The sequence below is a fragment of the Oncorhynchus kisutch genome, linkage group LG8, assembly GCF_002021735.2.
Source record: "Oncorhynchus kisutch isolate 150728-3 linkage group LG8, Okis_V2, whole genome shotgun sequence".
NCBI lineage: Eukaryota > Metazoa > Chordata > Actinopteri > Salmoniformes > Salmonidae > Oncorhynchus > Oncorhynchus kisutch.
Window position 1 is genome coordinate 35,183,743 of NC_034181.2, and position 25,652 is coordinate 35,209,394.

At 43.1% G+C, this 25,652-nt stretch overlaps 1 protein-coding gene across 1 annotated transcript in view; it reads left to right on the forward strand.

The window, feature by feature from the left end:
* Positions 1 to 23,785, forward strand: part of LOC109895794 (eIF-2-alpha kinase activator GCN1-like) — a 52,043-nt gene extending 28,258 nt beyond the window's left edge. Inside the window, exons 43-57 of the mRNA XM_020489785.2 lie at positions 95 to 310; positions 5,479 to 5,643; positions 5,825 to 5,986; positions 6,149 to 6,241; positions 6,400 to 6,543; positions 6,723 to 6,992; positions 8,454 to 8,567; positions 8,693 to 8,923; positions 9,164 to 9,357; positions 9,506 to 9,620; positions 10,073 to 10,169; positions 10,376 to 10,524; positions 10,695 to 10,805; positions 22,719 to 22,940; positions 23,067 to 23,785. Coding sequence (XP_020345374.1) covers positions 95 to 310; positions 5,479 to 5,643; positions 5,825 to 5,986; positions 6,149 to 6,241; positions 6,400 to 6,543; positions 6,723 to 6,992; positions 8,454 to 8,567; positions 8,693 to 8,923; positions 9,164 to 9,357; positions 9,506 to 9,620; positions 10,073 to 10,169; positions 10,376 to 10,524; positions 10,695 to 10,805; positions 22,719 to 22,940; positions 23,067 to 23,192 — 2,409 coding nt within the window. The 3' untranslated portion in view covers positions 23,193 to 23,785. The remainder of the gene's footprint in view (positions 1 to 94; positions 311 to 5,478; positions 5,644 to 5,824; positions 5,987 to 6,148; positions 6,242 to 6,399; positions 6,544 to 6,722; positions 6,993 to 8,453; positions 8,568 to 8,692; positions 8,924 to 9,163; positions 9,358 to 9,505; positions 9,621 to 10,072; positions 10,170 to 10,375; positions 10,525 to 10,694; positions 10,806 to 22,718; positions 22,941 to 23,066) is intronic.
* The last annotated feature ends 1,867 nt before the right edge of the window (positions 23,786 to 25,652 follow it).

Consider the following 25,652-nt stretch of genomic DNA (forward strand, 5'->3'; position numbering starts at 1 on the left):
ATAGATTGTTGGTTCTATAATGGTTGATATGAGAAGTAAATAATATTGAATGTATGTAGTGTTGGTGCTGAGCCCTCTTCCTTCTCTCCCCCAGGCTATCATCGGAGCGCTGGGTGGAGAGCGGCGTAACCGGGTCCTGTCTGGCCTCTATATGGGCCGTTCAGACACCCAGCTGGTGGTGCGACAGGCTTCCCTACACGTGTGGAAGATTGTGGTGTCCAACACACCCCGCACCCTCCGGGAGATCCTGCCCACCCTCTTCACTCTGTTGCTTGGCTTCCTGGCCTCCGACTGCCCCGACAAGAGAACGGTAACTCTACTGCTAGGATGTCTAGTATGTATGGAGCTGTATCTTTTTTGCTCTCACAACTGTTGAATGAGAGAGAATGGCACTGCAATGGATTGCAGCCATTTTACGGGCTTCTGACCAATCCTGCTATTTTCTGTGTTTGTTTTTTTGGTGCTGGAAGTACCAGTGCCACGCTCAATACGGAAGAGGTCCGATGACGCGGATACTAGGCTACAGGGCTGTTTCGCTAGCACAGACTGGAATATGTTCCTGGATTCATCCAATAACATTGAGGGCTGTCCCCAATAACCACAGGGCTGTCCCCGATCCCAAAAAAATCTTAGTAGACCGAAAGTCGCCTGTTCTTTCAAACAATTGGTCGACATTTTAAAACGTGTATTTTTCCATATATAAACACACCCTATGTGTTTTAATAAAATCCACTATATATGCATTGAGCTTGTCTGATGCTTTAAGCGCACTGTTTGACGAAATAAGATACAAATTACTTAAGAGGGAGCCAGAGATCATGATAACCAGAAGAAAAAAAACTTTACCTGTCCCGACCATCCTCCTCCCGCTCCTACTGGCTTTTGCAGATTCTGCCGTTACTTTCCGGAAGTTGCCGGTAATAGGCTACATGAGTCGGCGGCAAGCTTTCTCATTTGGAATGCCAATTTCTCTTACCATTTCTACCGATTGGGCTCCCGAGTGGCGCAGCTTTTAAGACACTGCATCTCAGTGCAAGAGGCTTCACTACAGTTCCTGGTTCGAATCCAGGCTGTATCACATCCGGTTGTGATTGGGAGTCCCATAGGGCGGCGCACAATTGGCCCAGCGTCGTCCGGGTTTGGCTGAGGTAGGCCGTTATTGTAGATAAGAGTTAAATTAATTTAATTCTGCTTGCCAGTTATGGTTTACATATGCATTTTTTTCGTTGAACAGTTTCATTTCTTTCTAATAACGTCTTTGTATCTCAAAATCATTGTCATGTGATTCATCTAAATTTAATCTAAAAGAAAATTATATAAACCTAAAAAGTTACTTCTATTGCCAACTATGTAAAAATAGCCTATAAAGCCAACAAATTAAAACATTGCAACCTGCAGGTAGAAAAATGAATATCCAATAAATCGCATTGGCTGCGCATGGCCTGTCTGCAACAAACTTGAAACATTGTATCAACTATTAACAGGTCCTACCCAAATTTGCAACATTGTGCCAGTGAGCTTGGTACAGACACAGCTGTAGGCCATTGCGCAAGGGATAACAAGTAATCAGGTAGACCTATTTTATGACTTTCCCGCTGGATCCGTGTATTTTTGTACTTTTACCCCCTTTTCTCCCCAATTTCGTGATATCCAATTGGTAGTGTCTTGTACCATTGCTGCAACTCCCGTACGGACTCGTGAGAGGTGAAGGTCGAGAGCCGTGCATCCTCCGGAACACATGACCATACCAAGCCGCACTGCTTAAGCTGCACCAATGTGTCGGAGGAAACGCCTTCCAACTGGCGACTGAAATCTAGCTTACAGGCGCCCGGTCCGCCACAAGGAGTTGCTAGAGCGCGATGGGACAAGAACATCCTGGCCAGCAAAACCTGACGACGCTGGGCCAATTGTGAGCCGCCTCTTGGGTCTCCCGGTCACGGGATTGAACCCGGGTCTGTAGTGACGCCTCAAGGCGCTACTCAAAGGCCCAGAGCATGACATTTGTCTCTTAAACACGGAGTGGTTATCAAAAGGGACAGAGCTGAAAATAATTTTCAAATACATTGAAATATTGTCATGGATGTAAAAACAGACTGTTTGCTTGCTGTTTGAGCCGAAGAAAATGTTACTTTGAGAAGCTCCACTGCTCCTTAGTGGTGCTGCATGAAGCCAATCAGAAAACCTATCAGATCCCCCAAATAGGCATTTTATATGCCTATATTTGTGTGCAGGACAGGAATCCTGTAGGTCTAATTCTATGCGTAATCAGGTGTGCGTCCTTACTCAACATTGACAGGAGCGCTCCAAACAAAATATTGACTAAATTGTGAACTCGTAAATGGTATGAAATAAACCAAAACTTGTTTCTCACAAGTGTAGCCTAGGTTGAGCACTCTGCAAACAACGTGACCACTCTGACAATGAGAACGGTAAGACTGTAATAATAATATATCGAGTGCATTAACCGATATTACCGTAACCAAACAAACATTGTAGATTTGAAATGATAGCATTTAAGGGTAAATGTACCTCCTATATATGTCATGGGGAATTGATATACACTAACAATCAAACCCAAACATTTCACACAATGAAGTTATGAAACAATGCATGTGCACAAATTGGTGGGAGAGAGCGCGTTCTGGAGAGACGTGCATTGTGCTGCCACACTCCCCTTCTTGGACTGTGCCATCCCCACAGCCTCCGCAATGGATTAGTTCACTGAGATGGGCACGAATAAGATAGGTGTCTTATGTGCCATAAAAAAATATATATATATTTTGCTACTGTTCGCCCAAAAAATATCTGGGTTGAACAACATCCCATCGACCAAACAATCGACCGGTCAACTAATTAGGGTCAGCCCTACTCGCAAGGCTGCCGACCCAGACTCTCTCATCAAGGTCGCTTACGACACAACAGTAGTAGGCCGGATGACCAACAACAATGAGATCAGCCTACAGGGATGAGGTAGGCACTGTGACGGCGTGGTGCCAGGTAAACAACCTCTCTCTCTCTCTCAACGTTAGCAAACAAACAAGCTGATTATGGACTTGATTATGGACTTGAGGAACGAGGCTGGACACACCCCTATCCTCATCAACCGGGCCATTGTGGAGACGGTCAATAACGTCAAATTCCTCAGCGTACACATCTGAGAAGCTGAAATGGTCGAACCACACGGACACCGTGGTGAAGAAGGCACGACAGCGACTCTTGAACCTCAGGATGCTGAAGAAATGTGTCCTGTCCCCGAGGGCTCTCGCTGTTCTACACTGTCGGGTTGCATCACAGCCAGGTACGCAACTCCACCGCTGCGAACCACAGGGCGCATCAGAGGGTGATACGCTCAGCCAAACGCACCCTTGGGTGCACACTGCCTGCCCTACAGGACACCTACAACACCAGGTGTCAGACAAAAAGGCCAAGAAGATCATCAGGGACCCCAGCCACACAAGCCATGCCCTGTTCTCCCCGCTTCAATCACTCAGACGCGGGCAGTACAGGAGCATCATGGCAAAAACTGGAAGACTGGCCAATAGTTTCCACCCTCACCATCAGGCTGCTGAATAGCCACCACCAGTAAGCTACCTGCTAACCCCTGCTACTCCCCCCTATGGACATTCCCCCCCACACACCCTCAACGGTCACTTACCTTACATGCTGCTCCTACTATGGGTGTTTTCCCCCCACCCCCCAACCGTCTTTTACTCTGCCATCACCCCAACAACATTCATCACTGTTGCAGTTGTTAATATGAATATTTATAGATTAAAAACAATACTTTATTTTTTACATTTTATTTCACTTGGTCATGCTCCCCCCCTATGGTTATTCCCCCCCACCCCTAAACAGTCTTTACTCTGCCTCCACCCCAAAGCAAAATTATTTATTAATCACTGCTGACAGTTATGTATATAGTGCTATTTATATTGTTTTTTTATTACCATTTTCATTTTTTTATTTAACAGTCCTGTATGTTGGAGCTCAGAACCTAAGATTTTCACTGTACCCTGCAATCACACCTTCAACCCTGTACATGTGACTATTAAACACTGTGAATCTGAACAACACTGAACCATGCATGAGAACAACATGTTCTCTGGTCTGTTTGCATGTTTCAAGCAGACCACCAAAGTCCCTGTGACCAAGAACCTGTCTGAATTACTATCGCCCCCGTAGCACTCGCATCTGTAGCCATGAAATGGTTTGAAAGGCTGGTCATGGGTCACATCAACCCAGGACCCACTCCAATTCACATACCGTCCCAACTGATTCACAGATGACGCAATCTGTATTGCACTCCACAATGCGCTTTCCCACCTGGACAACTTGAATACCAATGTGAGAATGCTGTTCATTGACTACAGCTCAGCATTCAACACCATAGTGCCCTCCAAGCTCACCACTAAGCTCAGGACCCTGGGACTGAACACCTCTGCAACTGGGTCCTGGACATCCTGATGGGTCGCTCCCAGATGTTGAGGGTAGGTAACAACATCTGCCACACTGACCCCCAATACAGGGGCCCCTCAGGCGTGCGTGCTTAGTCCCTTCCTGTACTCCCTGTTCACCCACGACTGTGTGGCCGTGCACGGCTCCAACATAATTATTAAGTTTGCTGACAACACAACGGTGGTAGGCCTGATCAACGATTCTACAGCCTCCCCAATGAGAGCCTCTTGACTGGCTGCATCACCGCTTGGTATGGCAACTGCTTAGCATCCAACCGCAAGGCACTACAGAGGTTAGTGCGTTCGGCCCAGTGCATCATTGGGACGGAGCTCCCTGCCATCCAGGAGCTTTATACCAGGCGGTGTCAGAGGAAGACCCTAAGAATTATCAGACTCGCACCACCCAGGTCATAGACCGTGCTCTGCTACCGCTTGGCAAGTGGCCCCAATGCACCGAGTCTGGAACCAACAGAACCCTGAACAGTTTCTAACCCCAAGCCATAAGATTTCTAAATAGTTAGTGCAAAATGGGTCCATGGTTAACTATTTAACTAACTTTTTTGACTCATAACATATGCTCCTGGTTATTATCTGTCACTTTATTCCTAGTTAGATGTACATATTTACCTCATTTACCTCGTACCGCTTCACATCCACTCTGTACTGGTACCCCATGTATATAGCCAAGTTATCGTTACTCATTGTGTATTTATTACGTGTTTATTTTCTATTATTTCTCTATTTTCTTTCTCTCTGCATTGTAGGGAAGGGCCCGTAAGTAAGTAAGCATTTCACTGTTAGTCTACATCTGTTTACGAAGCATGTGATGAATACAATTAGATTTGATCCCCTTTGTCTATCTCTCTTTTGTCATGTACATTAGTCACACTAAGACAATTCAGTCTTCTGTTATTACTGAATTATAGTATTCTACACTTTTGTCTGAATTCAAGTGTTTGGATTCTGTGTTCTCTCCTGCTTCTGATCCCTGGGTTACTGAATGTGGCTTCTCTGTGTGTTCTAGATTGCTGCAAGGACACTTGGAGACCTGGTCCGTAAGCTGGGAGAGAAGATCCTCCCAGAGATCATTCCTATCCTGGAGGAGGGTCTGCGCTCCGAGAAGAGTGATGAGAGGCAGGGCGTGTGCATCGGTCTGAGTGAGATCATGAAGTCCACCAGCAGGGACGCGGTCAGTACCTCAACACATACCTGGTCACTTTTTTTAATTCATTCATTATTTAACCTGGAAGTCCCTTGAGATGAGTATACAGTTTGAGGAAACCTTTTAAAATGCCTTATACATAGAAGGGTGGTGTTGTGACGTGATCCCATGGTAGAGAAGTAAGGTCACAATGCGTGTATGTTTCCAGGTGCTGATATTCTCTGAGTCCCTGGTCCCCACCGTGAGGAAGGCTCTGTGTGACCCCCTGGAGGAGGTACGAGAGGCTGCAGCCAAAACCTTTGAGCAGCTCCACGCCACCATCGGTCACCAGGCCCTGGACGACATCCTGCCTGCCCTGCTCAAACAGTTGGTGAGACGCACACTCACATACAAATACACACACATGAATCCACTTTACCGCTAACATTCCTCTGTATCCACGCAGTAATACTTCCTCTCCTGTCCTTCTGGAGAGGACAGAGGACCCACCATGGAACAGAATATAGAGTGAGGTTAATGTTTCTGTGTGCAGGATGATGAGGAGACTGCAGAGTTTGCTCTGGACGGTCTGAAACAGGTGATGGCAGTGAAGAGTCGCTCTGTGCTGCCCTACCTGGTGCCGAAGGTGAGCTGTCCAAACATTACACACTCTACTGACAATGGTTAATCTCTGTGATCATTGTATTGGATTATATACCACTTTTCCTGATGCTTAAATGTTTTTAAAGTCTTTTATAGTTTGAGTGTAGTTCTGCGTATGAATGCTCTCCTCTCCCCTGTCAGCTCACTGCTCCTCCAGTGAACACGCGCGTGCTGGCCTTCCTGTCTGCTGTGGCTGGAGACGCTCTGACACGCCACCTGGGGGTCATCCTGCCTGCCCTCTACTCCTCTCTGAAAGACAAGCTGGGAACAGAGGAGGGGCAGCAGGTAACAACAGCATTCATGATTACAAGATGGTTATAAAGGAGTTCCAAGTGCAGGGGCACTACTTTAACTGTCGGTGGTCGTAACAGGATAATATTACAGTGGTTTTTAGTGGGCGGTTGTGGTCCGTAGATGATAGGTATGTCCCCAGGTTTATATTACCCCCCGCGCCTCTCCTTCAGGAGCTGGCCAGCTGCCAGGCAGTGATCCTGTCTGTGGAAGATGAGGTGGGTCAGCGTATCATCATCGAGGACTTGCTAGAGGCCACCAGGTCACCGGATGCCGGCCTCAGACAGGCCGCCGCCACCATCCTAAATGGATACTTCTCCCGCACACGCCTGGATTACAGTGCCCACACACGCAACCTGCTGTCAGGCCTCATCCGCCTGCTCAACGACTCCAACCCTGAGGTCCTGGTGCAGAGCTGGGACGCCATCAACTCCATCACCAAGGTTAGCAGTTGTCTGGGTTTACTGAAGTCATACAGTTGTGTTGTGGATCGTTATGCAGCATTGATTTCATAGATAACCAATGGCCACTAGGTACTCTGGTTAACTAACATAGTACAGTGGCAAGAAAAAGTATGTGAACCCTTTAGAATGACCTGGATTTCTGCATAAATTGGTCATAATATTTGATCTGTTCTTCATCTAAGTCACAACAATGGACAAACAGTCTGCTTAATCTAATAACACACAAACAATTATACGTTTTCATGTCTTTATTGAACACACCAAACATTCACAGTGTAGGGTGGGAAAAGTATGTGAAACCTTGGATTTAATAACAGGTTGATCCCCCTTTTCCAGCAATTACCTCAACCAAACATTTTCTGTCAGGTTGAGGTCAGGACTCTGACTGGGCCACTCCAGAAAGCATATTTTCTTCTGTTGAAGCCACTCTGTTGTTGATTTACTAATGTGTTTTGGGTCGTTGTCCTGTTGCATCACCCAACTTCTGTTGAGCTTCAATTGGCAGACAGATAGTAAAAAAAAAAAAGAAAAGACAAAATGTCTTGATAAACTTTTTCTGTGGATGATAGCAAGCTGTCCAGGCCCTGAGGCAGCAAAACAGCCCCAAACCATGATTCTCCCTCCACCATACTTTACAGTTGGGATGAGGTTTTGATGAGCTTGTGTTTCTTCCAAACAACACAACTTTATGTTTCATGTATACACAGAATATTTTGCCAGTAGTGCTGTGGAACATCCAGGTGTTTTACATATTTTAGATTTTTGTAAGTCTTTAGCTGACACTCTAGGATTCTTCTTAACCTCATTGAACATTCTGCGCTGTGCTCTTGCAGTTGTCTTTGCAGGATGGCCACTCCTAAGGAGAGTAGCAACAGCGCTGAACTTTCTCCATTTATAGACAGTTTGTCATACCGTGGACTGATGAACATCAAGGCTTTTAGAGATACTTTTGTAACCCTTTCCAGCTTTATGCGAGGCAACAATTCTGAGATCTCCTTGGATTTAATAACAGGTTGATCCCCCATGGTTCATATCAGGCAATGCTTCTTGTGAAATGCAAACTCAAATTTGGTGAGTGTTTTTTATAGGGCAAGGCAGCTCTAACCAACATCTCCAATCTCGTCTCATTGATTGGACTCCAGGTTAACTGACTCCTGACTCCAATTAGCTTTTGGAGAAGTCATTATCCTAGGGGTTCACATACTTTTTACAACCTACACTGTGAATGTTTAAATTATGTATTCAATATAGACATAACATTTGTGTTATTAGTTTAAGCGCGCTGTGTTTGTCCATTCTTGTGACTTGGATCAAGATCAGATCAAAAATGATGACAAATTCATGTAGAAATCCAGGTAATCCAAAGGGTTCACATACTTTTTCTTGCCACTGTATGTATTGATGTGTGAGGTCATGTTAAACTCTAGTTTGTTTTTTTAGAAACTGGACGCTGGCAGCCAGCTGGCTCTGATTGACGACCTGCACAGAGACATCCGGTCAGTGGCAGTAGACGTTAAGGGTCAGCACCTGCCTGGGTTCTGTCTTCCCAAAAAGGTAGGCCTCTCTCTCCTCTTGACATGTACAGTCACATCCTCAAGCTGACTAGTTTTGATATATCTTTTGGCTCTCTCCTCTCCTCTAATTCTCTCTTATTCTCCTCCTCTTTCCCTCTTCCCCAGGGTGTGACCTGCATCCTGCCAGTGTTGAGGGAAGGAGTGTTGACAGGCAGTCCTGAGCAGAAAGAGGAGGCGGCCAAAGCGCTGGGAGGAGTCATCAAGCTGACCTCCTCTGAGGCTCTGCGACCGTCTGTGGTCAACATCACTGGACCGCTCATCCGTATCCTGGGAGACCGCTTTGCCTGGAGCGTGAAGACCTCTCTGCTAGAGACACTCACCCTGCTGCTGGCCAAGGTCAGTGTCTGCTTCTGATTCTGAGGTTAAAGGTTTCGTTTGGTAAGCACAAAATGGGAGACAGGAGAAACATTTTGAAATGTGGTTAATAAATGAAATAATCCAAAAATAAGATTTTTCTTTTCTCAACGTTTTCCCATTTTGTGCCTACTAAACACAATTCTGTTGTTTCCTCCCTGCTGGAAGAATGGTTGGCATCTTGCTCTGGTCCTGAACCTGTTGCTCTGCCCCTGTCTCCAGGTAGGCATAGCCCTGAAGCCCTTCCTGCCCCAGCTCCAGACCACCTTCCTGAAAGCTCTGCAGGACTCTAGCCGGGCGGTCAGGCTGAAGGCTGCTGAGGCCCTGGGCCAGCTGGTCTCCATCCACAGCAAGGTGGACCCCCTATTTACAGAGCAGCTCTCTGCCATCCACAATGCTGAGGACTCAGGAGTCAGGTATGCAAAACCAGGGAATTCTGGGTAACTGAGAAACACAATGTGAAGAGTAGTGATCAGTTCCATATAGGATTCCTCTCATTTAGGATTTTTGGGGGGATTGATTAGATTCAATCAATCAGCCTAGTGTTTTGCTCTCTTTTTTCAGGGAGACCATGCTACAAGCCTTACGATTTGTCATCCAGGGAGCAGGGTCAAAGGTTGACCCAGCCATCAGGAAAAACATCACCACCACATTGCTGAGTATGCTGGGTCATGATGAGGTATGTTTACAAGCAGATACACTGACTAAGCATGTGTGAATGCAACATATGTTTTTTAGGCAGTCTACTGATACCAGTAGACTGTCCCTCTGTCTCTCAATGGTAATTGCTAGAATTGAGTATAAATCTTTCTGTTTAATCTTGCTAGCTAAATATATTGTAGCCCTGCAATACTGAACCTGGCATAAGCATTTCGCTACACCCGCAATAACATCTGCTAAACCCGTGTATGTGACCAATAAGATTTGATTTGATAAGGACATATTCAGCTCCATGTTTCAATGAAAGGATCTTTCAGAGTGCTATGTTTAGTTTTTACCTCTGATCAAACTAGACTTCCGTCAGTCAAGGCAGGATGTGGCTTAATGAAAGGGGTTTTAGGTCTCCTTATCAGCCAGTGTGTATGAAAGCCTTATATATAATCATTTAGTTCTAACTTTGTGTGTGTGTAGGATGCTACACGCATGTCCTCAGCAGGTTGTTTAGGAGAGCTGTGTGCCTTCCTGTCTGAAGAGGATCTGAGGAGTGTGTTGCTCCAGCATGTCCTGGGTAAGAATTTACACTATCACACCATACTCTTCGCCCACGCACAACCCTTTATATAGCACAAACATTTACACTTATGATAAAAGGTATTCACACATTGAATTTACACGTTATAATTTCTAACACTTAACTCTTGACTATCAAGACTATAATGTAGTAAGGAAAGACTTCTGTTTAATCTATGAAAAATGTTCCCGTTCTTCACCTAGCTGACATATCAGGAGTGGACTGGATGGTGCGTCATGGTCGCAGTATGACTCTGGCCATTGCAATCAAGTCTGCCCCTGAGCAGCTGTGTGTGGAGGAGTACAGTTCAACCGTGACGGAGGCCATCCTGGCCAGTGCCACCGCAGACAGGGTAGGAACTTCATACATCTGGTCAGATCTAAGTGGACACCGCTCCTTTTAGTTTACTCATTCTGTTCACCCAGACAGTGGAAGGATTGGCTCGTCAAGCACTTTTTCCCTTGCCAAACCATACCTCTTTCTCCTCTCTGACTGAACACTGTGCACGGTCGACTCCTCCAGATCCCCATAGCTACCAGTGGGATCAGAGCCATGGGCTACCTGATGAGACATCATCTCAGAACCGAGGAAGGAAGTGGCTCATCACAGCGCATCATCTCACAGTTTGTGAAGGTGAGGCAGGGGGGTACTTTCTCAGGAGTAATCTGTTACGTCACCCCCCCATTTACAAAATGAATGTTTCTCAAATCAAGCAAATAGACATACCCAAAAGTAACTGCAATTCATGTGTAATTACATGATTCTGACATGCCAAAACCTGGTATATTATGAGGTTATGAGATTGAGGAAATTATCAGAAGGTAGGAGTTATAGTTCAGAATACACAAGATCAAGCACACACTAACTTTTTTTTATTTTGAAAGTCATCTTTCATTGACAAGCTATAAGTGAATTATTTATGCCCAGAGCTGGAAACACATCAGATGGCTTCCACAACATGTGAAAAATATCAGAAGAAAGAAAATGGGTTTGATAGACCTAACAACTAGAAATGGGCAGATGTTATAGTAAGTGGTGTCAGGTGTGGTCACGTGACGTTTGCAAGTGTCCCTAAACCTCTCCAAAGTGGCATATGTGTGTAAATTAGGTCATTCCAGTGCTATTACATATTTGCAATCACTAAATGCTAGTTGTTCAGTATAAAAACACAATTTTTATCATATCTACCTCAATCAAACATTGTGGTGGTATAGGGTATCCAGGGTACATTCAAGTGTCCTTTCAACCTCTCCAAAGTGTCCAAATGTGGTAATTGCACTATTTTTGCACACTGGATGTACCTAAAAGCTATTGTTCACTATAACTAAGTTTCTACAACACCAACCTCAAACATTGTGGTGGTGTCGTGGTTCTTACAGGGGATATCTAAGTGTTTTTTCAACCTCTCCAAAGTGCCTGAACGTTTAGCCTAGGCATATCCAACGTATTGGTCCCACATACAAATTAACTGTTTACATAAACAATATAAAGCAACAGATATACAGTACCAGTCAAAAGTTTAGCACACCTACTCATTCAATGGTTTTTCTTTATTTTTACTATTGTAGAATAATAGTGAAGACATCAAAACTATGAAATAACACATTGAATCATGTAGAAACCAAAAAGGTGTTAAACAAATCAAAATATATTTCAGATTCTTTTAAGTAGCCACCCTTTGCCTTGACAGATTTGCACACTCTTGGATTTCTCTCAACCAGCTTCACCTGGAATGCTTTTCCAACCGTCTTGAAGGAGTTCCCACATTTGCTGAGCACTTGTTGGCTGCTTTTCTTTCACTTTGCAGTCCAACTCATCCCAAACCATCTCAATTGGGTTGAGGTCAGGTGATTGTGGAGACCAGGTTATCTGATGCAGCACTCCATCACTCTCCTTCTTGGTCAAATAGCCCTTACACAGCCTGGAGGTGTGTTGGGTCATTGTCCTGTTGAAAAACAAATGATAGTCCCACTAAGCTTCAAACCAGATGGGATGGTGTATCGCTGCAGTATTCTGTGATAGCCATGCTGGTTAAGTGTGCCTTAAATTCTAAATATAATCACTGTGTTACCAGCAAAGCACCATCACCTCCATGCTTCACGGTGGGAACCACACATGCGGATATCATCCGTTCACCTAATCTCCATCTCACAAAGACAGAGGTTGGAACCAAAAATCTTAAATTTGGACTCATCAGACCAAAGGACAGATTTCCACTCTTCTGATGTCCATTACTTGTTTCTTGGCCCAAGCAAGTCTTCTTCTTATTAGTGTCCTTTAGTAGTGGTTTCTTTGCAGCAATTTGACCATGAAGGCCTGATTCACGCAGTCTCCTCCTCGATTATGTTGAGATGTGTCTGTTACTTGAACTCTGAAGCATTTTATTTGGGATGCAATTTCTGTAGCTGGGAGCTCTAATTAACTTCTCTCCAGCAGAGGTAACTCTGAGTCTTCCTTTCCTGTGGTGGTCATCATGAGAGCCAGTTTCATTATAGCGCTTGATGGTTTTTGCAACTGCACTTGAAGAAACTTTCAAAGTTCTTGACATTTTCATTGACTGACCTTCATGTCTTAAAGTAATGATGGACTATCGTTTCCCTGCTTATTTGAGCTGTTCTTTCCATAATATGGACTTGGTCTTTTACCAAATGGGGCTATTCTGTATACCACCCCTACCATGTCACAACACAACTGATTGATTGGCTCAAATGCATTAAAAAGGAAAGAAATTCCACATTCACTTTTAACAAGGCACACCTGTTAATTGAAATGCATTCCAGGTGACTACCTCATGAAGCTGGTTGAGAGAATGCCAAGAGTGTGCAAAGCTGTCAAGGCAAAGGGTAGCTACTTTGAAGAATCTCAATTATAAAATATATTTCATAGTTTTGATGTCTTCACTATTATAGTACAAATGAAGAAAAACCCTGGAATGAGTAGGTGTGTCCAAACTTTTGACTGGTGCTGTACATAAGACGTTTATAAAATATTTTTTTATCAAACACACTTGGTTACACACCTGTCCTTCACTAAGAAAGGTGCAAAAATAGAAATAAGCTGAACTATTTACAAATGGCATTCGTGTTCGTTTTACATCCCAGGTGTAGATGATTAGATTTCACTTTCACCGTAGCTTAAGCATGTCGTTTTTATTTGATTTATTTCACCTTTATTTATTTAACCAGGTAGGCTAGTTGAGAACAAGTTCTCATTTACAACTTTGACCTGGCCAAGATAAAGCAAAGCAGTGTGACAAAAACAACACAGAGTTACACATAGGATAAACAGACGTACAATCAATAACACAATAGAAACATCTATATACAGTGTGTGCAAATGTAGTAAGATTAGGGAGGTAAGGCAATAAATAAGTCGTGATAGTCTTTGAAGCAGTCCCTCTCTGCCAGGAAACAAAAAGCAAACTGGCCTTTCGGACAGAAGATCTGACCCTTTTTTCCCCCCCGGGTATTTTGTGCAATTCTTGCAGTTCATCCTTTTGTCTTTTGGTATGTGTGTTGGATAGTGGCGCTCACCTTGAGTGGGGGGTGTCTTGTGATGGTTGTGAGGTTGCTTTGGGCCCCCAGAGAGGGGTTTGACCTTGTGCTTTGGCCTTCTACTTGTGGAGAGTGAAAGGATTTACTGTAGCAATGTCCATAAAGTGGTAAAAAACAAGTATTATACCACTTCCTGGTCTTGTGGAGGACCTGGTAGTATCCTGGTAGTATCCTATCAGATAGGTTGACATCCCCCCATGCTGGCATTGTAGTTCTTCACAGGAATGGGGACATTCTTCCCTTTTCACCCTCCTTGAGACATGGTTGTTATTGAATGCCTTATGCTGTGTGGTGAGCATGGTCACTTCCCTAGTGTCCTTCCATTTCACAAAAAGCAGCTTGTTAGTCCTGATCCAACCTATGGTCCTCCTCCGCTGTCTTTGTCATGTCGTTTACCTTGGTTTTGGGGAAACCGATTCTGTTAGGACGAATGGTGCCACAAGCCCCTATTTTCTCTTTCAAGAGGTCTATGAAAAGTGGATGTAGAACCATCAGACGGGTGATTGACATAGCGGGGGGGGGGGGGGGCACTTGTTGGGGAAGGGTTGCTCTCAAACGTCATCAAAATCCTCTGCATCCTCCACTGAAGTACAGTTGACTAAATTTACTAAATTACATTACTGTAAAGTAAAAACACCAGTGACTCACATAGGTGTACTGCACACACACAATGCAAACAATAACACTTAAGAGAGAAAGGCAGAGGTGTCAACCACAAATGAACAATGGGAGTGAGAGTGCAGTGAACAGTGAACTAATATGAAACATAGACAATAACTACTTTGGAATTATATAACATTGAAATGACTTGTTATGTAGGCCTATGTAAACTAAATCCAAAGCACAAAAAGCAGATTACTTATAAAAAATGAAATGCAAACATTAAATTAGCTATATAAAGTAGAGGTCGACCGACTAATCGGCATTTCATGTTTTCGTAACAATCGGTAATCAGCATTTTTGGATTACATGGCACTCCACGAGGAGACTGCGTGGCAGGCTGACCACCTGTTACGCGAGTGCAGCAAGGAGCCACGGTAAGTTGCTAGCTAGCATTAAACCTAACTTATTAAAAACGATCAATCTTAACATAATCACTAGTTAACTACACATGGTTGATGATATTACTAATTTAACTAGCTTGTCCTGCGTTGCAAATAATCAATGCGGTGCCTGTTCATTTATCATCAAATCACAGCCTACTTCGCCAAACGGGTGATGATTTACAAGCGCATTCGTGAAAAAATCACTGTCGTTGCACCAATGTACCTAACCATAAACAGCAATACCTTTCTTAAAAATCAATACACAAGTATATTCTTTAAACCTGCATATTTAGTTAAAATAAATTCATGTTAGCAGGCAATATTAACTAGGGACATTGTGTCACTTCTCTTGCGATCTGTGCAAGCAGAGTCAGGGTATATGCAGCAGTTTGACCCTCCTGGCTCGTTGCGAACTGTGTGAAGACCATTTCTTCCTAACAAAGACCATAATTCACTTTCCTGTGTTTGCCAGCAGCTCTTCGCAATGCTTGAAGCACAGCGCTGTTTATGACTTCAAGCCTATCAACTCGCGATATTAGGCTGCCAATACTATAGTGCCTAGAAGAACATCCAATAGTCAAAGGTATATGAAATACAAATGGTATAGAGAGAAAGTCCTATAATTCCTATAATAACAATAACCTAAACCTTCTTAAGTGGGAATATTGAAGACTCATGTTAAAAGGAACCACCAGCTTTCATATGTTCTCATGTTCTGAGCAAGGAATATATTAAACATGAGCTTTTTTACATGGCACATATTGCACTTTTACTTTCTTCTCCAACTGTGTTTTTGCATTATTTAAACCAAATTGAACACGTTTCATTATTTATTTGAGACTAAATTGATGTATTATGTTAAGTTAAAATAAGTGTTCATTCAGTATTGTTGTAATATACACTGCTCAAAAAAATAAAGGGAACACTTAAACAACACAATGTAACTCCAAGTCAATCCCACTTCTGTGAAATCAAACTGTCCACTTAGGAAGTGCCAGAGCCCTGCAAAATGACCTCCAGCAGGCCACAAATGTGCATGTGTCTGCTCAAATGGTCAGAAACAGACTCCATGAGGGTGGTATGAGGGCCCGACATCCACAGGTGGGGGTTGGGCTTACAGCCCAACACCGTGCAGGACGTTTGGCATTTTCCAGAGAACACCAAGTTTGGCAAATTCGCCACTGGCGCCCTGTGCTCTTCACAGATGAAAGCAGGTTCACACTGAGCACGTGACAGAGTCTGGAGACGCCGTAGAGAACGTTCTGCTGCCTGCAACATCCTCCAGCATGACCGGTTTGGCGGTGGGTCAGTCATGGTGTGGTATTTCATGGTATTTCTTTGGGGGGGCCGCACAGCCCTCCATGTGCTCGCCAGAGGTAGCCTGACTACCATTAGGTACCGAGATGAGATCCTCAGACCCCTTGTGAGACCATATGCTGGTGCGGTTGGCCCTGGGTTCCTCCTAATGCAAGACAATGCTAGACCTCATGTGGCTGGAGTGTGTCAGCAGTTCCTGCAAGAAGAAGGCATTGATGCAATGGACTGGCCTGACCGTTCCCCAGACCTGAATCCAATTGAGCACATCTGGGACATCAAATCAAAGCAAATCAAAATCAAATCAAATTTATTCATATAGCCCTTCGTACATCAGCTGATATCTCAAAATGCTGTACAGAAACCCAGCCTAAAACCCCAAACAGCAAGCAATGCAGGTGTAGAAGCACGGTGGCTATGAAAAACTCCCTAGAAAGGCCAAAACCTAGGAACCTAGGACATCATGTCTCGCTCCATCCACCAATGCCACGTTGCACCACAGACTGTCCAGGAGTTGGCGGATGCTTTAGTCCAGGTCCTGGAGGAGATCCCTCAGGAGACCATCCGCCACCTCATCAGGAGCATGCCCAGGCGTTGTAGGGAGGTCATACAGGCACATGGAGGCCACACACACTACTGAGCCTCATTTTGACTTGTTTTAAGGACATTACATCAATGTTGGATCAGCCTGTAGTGTGGTTTTCCAACCTCTCTGGTACCAGTGGGACGGTAGCGTCCCACCTCGACAACAGCAAGTGAAATTGCAGGGCGCCAAATTCAAAACAACAGAAATCCCATAATTAAAATTCCTCAAACATATAAGTATTATACACCAATGTAAAGTGTCCAATTTCAAAAAGGCTTTACGGCGAAAGCACACCAAACGATTATGTTAGGTCAGTGCCTAGTCACAGAAAACCATACAGCCATTTTCCAGCCAAGGAGAGGGCTCACAAAAGTCAGAAATAGCAATTAAGTTAATCACTAACCTTTGATGATCTTCATCAGATGGCACTCACAGGACTTCATGTTACACAATAAATGTGTGTTTTGTTCGATAAAGTTCATCTTTATGTCCAAAAACCTCAGTTAAAATTGGCACGTTATGTACAGTAATCATTGTCTCAAACAAACATCCGGTGAAATTTCAGAGAGCCACATCAAATTACAGAAATACTTATGATAAAAATTTATGAAAAATACAAGTTTTATACGTAGGATTAAAGATAAACGTCTTTTTGGGGGAAAAATAACGTTCCCAAAGTAAACGGCCTATTTCTCAGGACCAGATGCTAGAATATGCATATAATTGACAGCTTAGGATAGAAAACAAAAGTTTCCAAAACTGTAAAAATATTGTCTGTGAGTATAACAGAACTGATATTGCAGGCGAAAGCATAAGAAAAATCCAATCAGGAAGTGACTCATGTTTTGAAACTGTTGTATTCCTATGCACCCCTATTGGCCATTGAAAGGGATATCAACAAGATTCCTTTTTCTACGTATTCCCGAAGGTGTCTTACAGCATTTTGACGTAGTTTCACGCCTTTATGTTGAAGAATGAGCGTAAACGACTACATTGCATAAGTGGCCAGCTGAGGGCTCTCAGAGTGATTCTTGCGTAAAAGACAGAGGTAGTCATTTTTCCTCTCGCTCCTACTGAAAAGCCAATTGTCCCGGTTGATATATTATCAAAGAGATATTGGAAAAACACCTTGAGGTTTGAATATAAAAAACGTCTGCCATGTTTCTGTCGATATTATGGCTGTTCGGCGTTGTCGTGACCGCTATTTCCGGTGGATTTCCCAACATAACATGACCAACAAACTGAGGTATTTTGGGTATAAAAATAATCTTTATGGAACAAAAGGAACATTTGCTGTCTAACTGGGAGTCTCGTGAGTGAAAACATCTAAAGCTCATCAAAGGTAAACGGTTAATTTGATTGCTTTTCTGATTTTCGTGACCAAGCTTCCTGCTGCTAGCTGGACATAGTGCTATGCTAGGCTATCGATAAAATTACACAAACGCTTGTCTTGCTTTGGCTGTAAAGCATAATTTCAAAATCTGAGATGACAGGGTGAAACCCCTTGGGGATAGGGCTGATTGCTGCCCCCTTTGGGGTGATTGCGTGCCCATAGTAAACAGAAAGAAAATCTGTCAAAAATTGCTAATATATGCAATTAAAAATTATTATTGAATAGAAAACACTCTAAAGCTTCTAAAACCGTTTAAATTATGTCTGTAAGTAAAGCAGAACTCTCAGGGCACTCATTCTCCCAAACTCTCTCTTGTCATCATAAAAGTTGGCCCAACTTTGACGTCATCGCCCCCACCCTTCCCAAGCACCTACAGTCCTGGGAACAGTTTCTATGCCTTCAGCGCGATGTCCGCTTTCAATGGGGCTTCTCATTGTGTGAATCGCGCGCTCACGAGAGTTTTGGCGGGCCGAAACCTTTCGGTCACGCGAGAAAACAGGTTACTCTCATGCGCGTTCTGCTCCGGTGATGTCTTTCTTCCAAGATTGATTAAACGATGCGTGTGTTTCTGTTCATCCTGAGAATTGCTGTGAAGCTATATAACATGCTAACGCTGTGTTCTGAACATAGTTTGACAAGTTTAGTCGACATATAATATGTAATTTCGACGTTTTGGTGTACTTTACTTTAGCCAAAATGCTAATTCCTGAGCCCAAATGCTAATGCTAATTCCAAAATGCTAATTCCTGAGCGCCGACTCATATTATAGCCTAGTGAACGAAATCTGTGACGTTAAAAATAAATGTAACACAGCGATTGCATTTAGAAGAAGTGTATCTTTCTATATATATGTAGAACATGCATATTTAGTCAAAGTTTATGTTGTGTATTCCATGTTAGCTGACGGCATCTGCCGAAGCCATCGTCATTTCTCCGGACATTTGAGTAGCATTTTTTTAACATGGCGTCATTGTAAACAGAGATTTATGGATATTTATAGCATATTATTGAAAAAAACATAAATGTACTGTGTAACATGTTATATTACTGTCATCTGATGAAGATTTCAAAAGGTTAGTGAAATTATTTTTCTTTTAACCTCTCTGAACTACTGATACCGTATCCGGGAGCGTAACTACACCCTCAGGCTCATTACCATAACGCAACGTTAACGATTTCTCAAAATCGCAAATGAAATGAAATTAATATGCCTGCTCTCAAGCTTAGCCTTTTCTTAACAACACTGTCATCTCAGATTTTCAAAATATGCTTTTGAACCATAGCAAATCAATCATTTGTGTAAGAGTGATAATGGCTGCCGTAGCATTTAGCGTAGCATTAGCGTAGCATTTAGCACATAACATTTTCACAAAAACCAGCAAAGTAATCAAATAAAATAATTTACCTTTGAAGAACTTCAGATGTTTCAATGAGGAGACTCTCAGTTACATAGCAGATGTCCAGTTTTTCCTGAAAGATTCTTTGTGTAGGACAAATTGCTCCGTTTTGTTACTACACATTTGGCTACCGAAACGAACCGAAAATTCAGTCACCAAAACGTCGAACTTTTTTCCGAATTAACTCCATAATATCGACCGAAACATGGCAAACGTTGTTTGAATCAATCCCCAAGGTGTTTTTTCACATATCTCTTCATTGATATGCCGTTCGTGGAAGCATGGTTTGTCTCTGAATTCCATGGAAAAATACCAGCACCTGAGTTCTGCGCATCAATTTCCACGCAGGACACCGTGCGGGACACTTGGAAAATGTAGTCTCTTATGGTCAATCTTCCAATGATATGCCTGCAAATACGTCACAATGCTCCAGACCCCTTGGGGAAACGATAGAAAGGGCAGGCTCATTCCTGTCCCATTCACAGCCATATAAGGAGATTATGCAAATTGGTGCCTCAGAAATCCTGTTCATTTCCTGGTTGCAGAAACATCTTGGTTTCGCCTGTAGCATGAGTTCTGGGGCACTCACAGTGAAAATCTTTGCAGTTCTGGAAACGTCAGAGTGTCTTCTTTCCAAAGCGACCAATTCCATGCATAGTCGTGCATCTTTTTGTGACGATATATTGCGCTTAAAACGGGAACGTCTTTTTATCCAAAAATGAAATAGCGCCCCCGTAGGCTTAAGAGGTTAATCCTGCGTTTGGTGATTGCATATTTTGTTCAATTTGGCTATGGAAATTAGCTGTGTCTTCGGTGTGTCTTCGGTGGTGGTTTGACATAAATATGTGCTATGTTTTCGCCGTAAAACATTTTAGAAATCTGACTTGCTGGCTAGATAAACAAGTTGTTTATCTCTCATTTGAGCTATTGGACTTGTTAATGTGTGGAGGTTAAATATTTCTAAGAATATTTTTGCATTCCGTGCGCCACCGTTCCAGCTGACGGTGGGAGGGCTGATCCCCAATTGGGAACCAACATCTTTGAAAGGTTTTAACAAAAGGCTAAGCTGTGTTTCACTATATTTCACTTGTGATTGAATGAATATGAATATTTTCTAGTAATATCTTTTGACCTTTTGCGCTATGCTAATTAGTGTAGTTGATGACAATTCTCCCAGATCCGGAATGGGTAGTTCCAATAGTTAATTAATTAAGAGGCTCCTCTGTCCTCCACTCGTTACCTGTATTAATGGCACCTGTTTGAACTTGTTATCAGTATAAAAGACACCTGTCCACAACCTCAAACAGTCACACTCCAAACTCCACTATGGCCAAGACCAAAGAGCTGTCAAAGGACACCAGAAAGAAAATTGTAGACCTGCACCAGGCTGGGAAGACTGAATCTGCAATAGGTAAGCAGCTTGGTTTGAAGAAATCAACGGTGGGAGCAATTATTAGGAAATGGAAGATATACAAGACCACTGATAATCTCCCTCGATCTGGGGCTCCACGCAAGATCTCACCCCGTGGGGTCAAAATGATCACAAGAACGGTGAGCAAAAATCCCAGAACCACACGGGGGACCTAGTGAATGACCTGCAGAGAGCTGGGACCAAAGTAACAAAGCCTAACATCAGTAACACACTACGCCGCCAGGGACTCAAATCCTGCAGTGCCAGACGTGTCCCCCTGCTTAAGCCAGTACATGTCCAGGCCCGTCTGAAGTTTGCTAGAGAGCATTTGGATGATCCAGAAGAAGATTGGGAGAATGTCATATGGTCAGATGAAACCAAAATATAACTTTTTGGTAAAAACTCAACTCGTCGTGTTTGGAGGACAAAGAATGCTGAGTTGCATCCAAAGAACACCATACCTACTGTGAAGCATGGAGGTGGAAACATCATGCTTTGGGGCTGTTTTTCTGCAAAGGGACCAGGACGACTGATCCGTGTAAAGGAAAGAATGAATGGGGCCATGTATCGTGAGATTTTGAGTGAAAACCTCCTTCCATCAGCAAGGGCATTGAAGATTAAACGTGGCTGGGTCATTCAGCATGACAATGATCCCAAACACACCGCCCGGGCAACGAAGGAGTGGCTTCGTAAGAAGCATTTCAAGGTCCTGGAGTGGCCTAGCCAGTCTCCAGATCTCAACCCCATAGAAAATCTTTGAGGGGGGGTGAAAGTCCGTGTTGCCCAGCAACAGCCCCAAAACATCACTGCTCTAGAGGAGATCTGCATGGAGGAATGGGCCAAAATACCAGCAACAGTGTGTGAAAGCCTTGTGAAGACTTACAGAAAACGTTTGACCTCTGTCATTGCCAACAAAGGGTATATAACAAAGTATTGAGATAAACTTTTGTTATTGACCAAATACTTATTTTCCACCATAATTTGCAAATAAATTCATAAAAAAATCCTACAATGTGATTTTCTGGATTTTTTCCCCTCATTTTGTCTGTCATAGTTGAAGTGTACCTATGATGAAAATTACAGGCCTCTCATCTTTTTAAGTGGGAGAACTTGCACAATTGGTGGCTGACTAAATACCTTTTTGCCCCACTGTATATGCATATCCTAGCTTCTGGGCCTGAGTAGCAGGTAGTTTAATTTGGGCACGCTTTTCATCCAAAATTCCGAATGCTGCCACCTACCCTAGTGAAGTTGTCGTACATCATCAGATAAAACTGACAATAGATTTGTTCCTGCCAACCTACGGATCCCCCCCCCCCCCCCCCCAACATTTGGTGAAAACGTGTAAAATAAACAGTTTGACTCTCTGGGCTGGTGGTCAATAATGGTAGGTCACAGGCAGACAAATAACACATCCTTATGATCTGTGGAGTCCCGGCTTTCGGTGGGTATCGACGTATTCCGTGTTTATTTAGTTTATGCTTCACGATGCTAACCGGAATGTAGGTAGCAGCCATCTTGAAATTAGGTCATCGGCTTGGCCTGCCCTTATACATTCATATGCCCATATATGGTAGTAAGTCACAACAAATATTAAGGCACAGATCAATAGCCAAGATTATCAGCTTTCTGCAGACATCCTGCGTTTGCAGATAGGGGCTACTGTTCTCATACCAGACTGAATTGAATAAAATGCAATCTAATAGGGTCCCCAAATATGGGGACTTTACATTTAAGAGGTTTAAGCACCGTGGCTGCATGGGTATCGACAAATGTAAGAAATAAGAACACTGACAGTGCTTCTCTGATTTGTCAGTAACCTCTCCCCTGTCTTTTCCCCTACAGTGTCTCCAGAACCAGTCCAGTGACATCAGGCTGGTGTCGGAGCGGGTGCTGTGGTGGGTGTTTAAAGACGAGGCCACGCCCTCCCTGGAGCCCGCCCTCATCAAGCCGCTGGTGAAGAGCCTGCTGGACAACACCAAGGACAAGAACACCAGCGTCAGAGCCCAGAGCGAACACACTATTGTCAGCCTGCTCCGACTGCGTCAGGGAGAGCAGACCATGCAAGTCAGTGACAAACACACTTGCACAAATAAACAGTCTCAATACTCATTATAAAGAAGATAATACTTGGCCTGATGGATTTGAGTTGTGCGTGCATTCACAATACAATCTGTTATGTTTGTCTTTCAGAGCGTCAGTGCCATTCTTGACTCCGCTAGTAATGAGCTGCTGTCTGACTGTCACCGCCGCTCCCTGAAGAAGATCTCCAGCCTTCCAGACTCTAACGAAGAGATTGACGACACCATCCTCACGTGATGGACAGGATTTAACCCCGTTTTAAAAAATCCATACTGTTGCTCTTGTACTCAGAAAAGACCTCAACAGCAATCAAGAGAACCTTAGCTGTTATGTCTAACAAATACATACAGCTATGGAGAGAACCCTCACACACGCATACATCCCAAATAACTCCATGTTATCCATGGACCAAGGATGAGTATGAACACTCACTTTCCTTCATATTCCCACTCTTTGGACAATTTCATTTCTTGTTTAAGTGGCTCTATAAACATTTATAACATTGGTTCTCTCTCACAAAGTGTAGGTAAAAGTCCTGTTAGCTCACTGCATAAAGAAAGTCATTTGTGCCAATTCCCCTTTGACATTTAAATGTGTATTCAATGTCCCTCTTATTTTATTGAATTTATTTAGAGCGTCACTGACACCAGTAACAAAGCAGCAATTCAATTTATACCCCTGCCTTTCCTCTGTTTTATCCCTCTTTGCTTTTGTGTGTGTGAGAGTTGTGTGGGGAAAGCAACCAGTTATCTTTAGGATAAAGTTGATATTCTTATCAATATTAGTTGTAAAAAGAAATCAAATAAAACTGATTTTATAATGGTTGACAATCTGAATTAACTTTATTTTTGGCACCCTGTCACTGAACTTGGCTTTTTGCCTTGATACACAAACTACACAAAATTTCAGTCAGTCCAGGGCCTGGTTTCCTAAAAGCATCTTAAGGTTAAGTTAATCATTAGAATATTGTTCTAACGATAAACTTAACCATAAGATGCTTTTGGGAAATCGGGCCCTGAGCAGGGGTGTCAAACTCATTCCATGGAGAGTCGAGTGTCTGCTGGTTTTTCCTTTCAATTAAGACCTAGACAACCCGGGTGAGGGGAGTTCCGTACAGATTAGTGACCTTCATTCATCAATCAAGCATAAGGGAGGATCGAAAACCTGCAGACACCCAGCCCAGCATGGAATGAGTTTGACACGTGGTGTAGAGTTATACGAATGGAAAAGTGCCAACCTGAAGTCAACAGCACCTTGAATCTACGAAACTGGGCCCTGGTCAAGGGTGTACGGTTATTCACCAAGGTAAAAACAGTTTCAGGTTGGATATTCACACTTTCAAACTTCAATACCTTTCAAACCACTTGAGCCACAGACTTAAAATAAGTGTCATGGTGGAAAATTTGCACAGGTCTTATTTTCATGATTTCTATATTAATTTGCTTTCCAAAGCTAATAAACATTTGGAAATGTGAACAGCATTTTGTATTCCTAGTTGAATTAGTTAGGGAGCGTAAACAAAGTACCAACTTTTTTTACATTTGAATTTCAATAGCTCCTTGGTCATGTGACCTGACCTCAAGGTTCAGAATGTACACTCGGTGGGCCTACACATTGTACACCCTTTAGTTGGTCCATTTTCATCTGGCACGTTTTACATGAATTTTTCAAACTTTCTAATTTCAATAGCTCATTGGTCATGTGACCTACTGGACTCAAACAAGGTTCAGAATGTCCACTGACTACCCTTCTATATTGCACACCCTTTAGTGTGTCCTTTTTCATCTCACATGATTTTACATGAATTTTGTCAACTTTAGAATTTCAATAGCTCCTTGACCTCCAACAAGGTTCAGAATGTACACTCAGTGGGCCTACACATTGCACACCCTTTAGTTTGTCAATTTTCATCTCACGTGATTATGGTGATGCCATTTGTTTCCCTTATTGTGATGATTTCAGCCTGCCAATTTGTTGATTTCAATCCTATTTGATGGTAAAGTTCATACTTCCCCTTTAGGATATGAAGGGGGCCATTCAATCTTTTCATGTTGATATCTGTAGATGTACAGATGACCCTGAACATGTGGCAAAAGGAATTTTGAAAATTGCCTGCACAGAAGCAGAGTTAGAACTTAACCTGTAAACCCATGTTATCCTTAGGGAGAAACTTGGATGTGACAAACTGTATAAACCGGCGGGTGCAACTAGAATAACTCTGATGACCCCAGTTCTTTTTTGACTTCCCGGAAGACCAGGCCTTGGGGGGCGACCGTCGGCCTATTTTAATAACACCCGCGGACGTCTAGTAAGGGGCCATCCATTTGGCATATGGAAATGTAAAAAATTGCATGTAAAATCATGTGAGGGGGAAATGGACAAACTAAAGTATGTGCAATGTGTAGGCTCACTGAGTGTACATTCTGAACCGTGTTTGAGGTCAGTAGACCTCGTGACCAAGGAGCTATTAAAATGTGTAAGTTTGAAAACTTAATGTAAAATTTCATGAGATGCAAATGAACAAAAGAAAAAGGGTGTGGAATATATAAATATTGTCAGTGGATATTCTGAAAGCAGTTTGAGGGTTTTAGGTCACATGACTAGAGAGCTATTGAAATGTGAAACTATGAAAAACAAAGAAAAATGATTGTAAAATCACCTGAGATTAAAATGGATGAATTTAAGGGTGTGCGATTA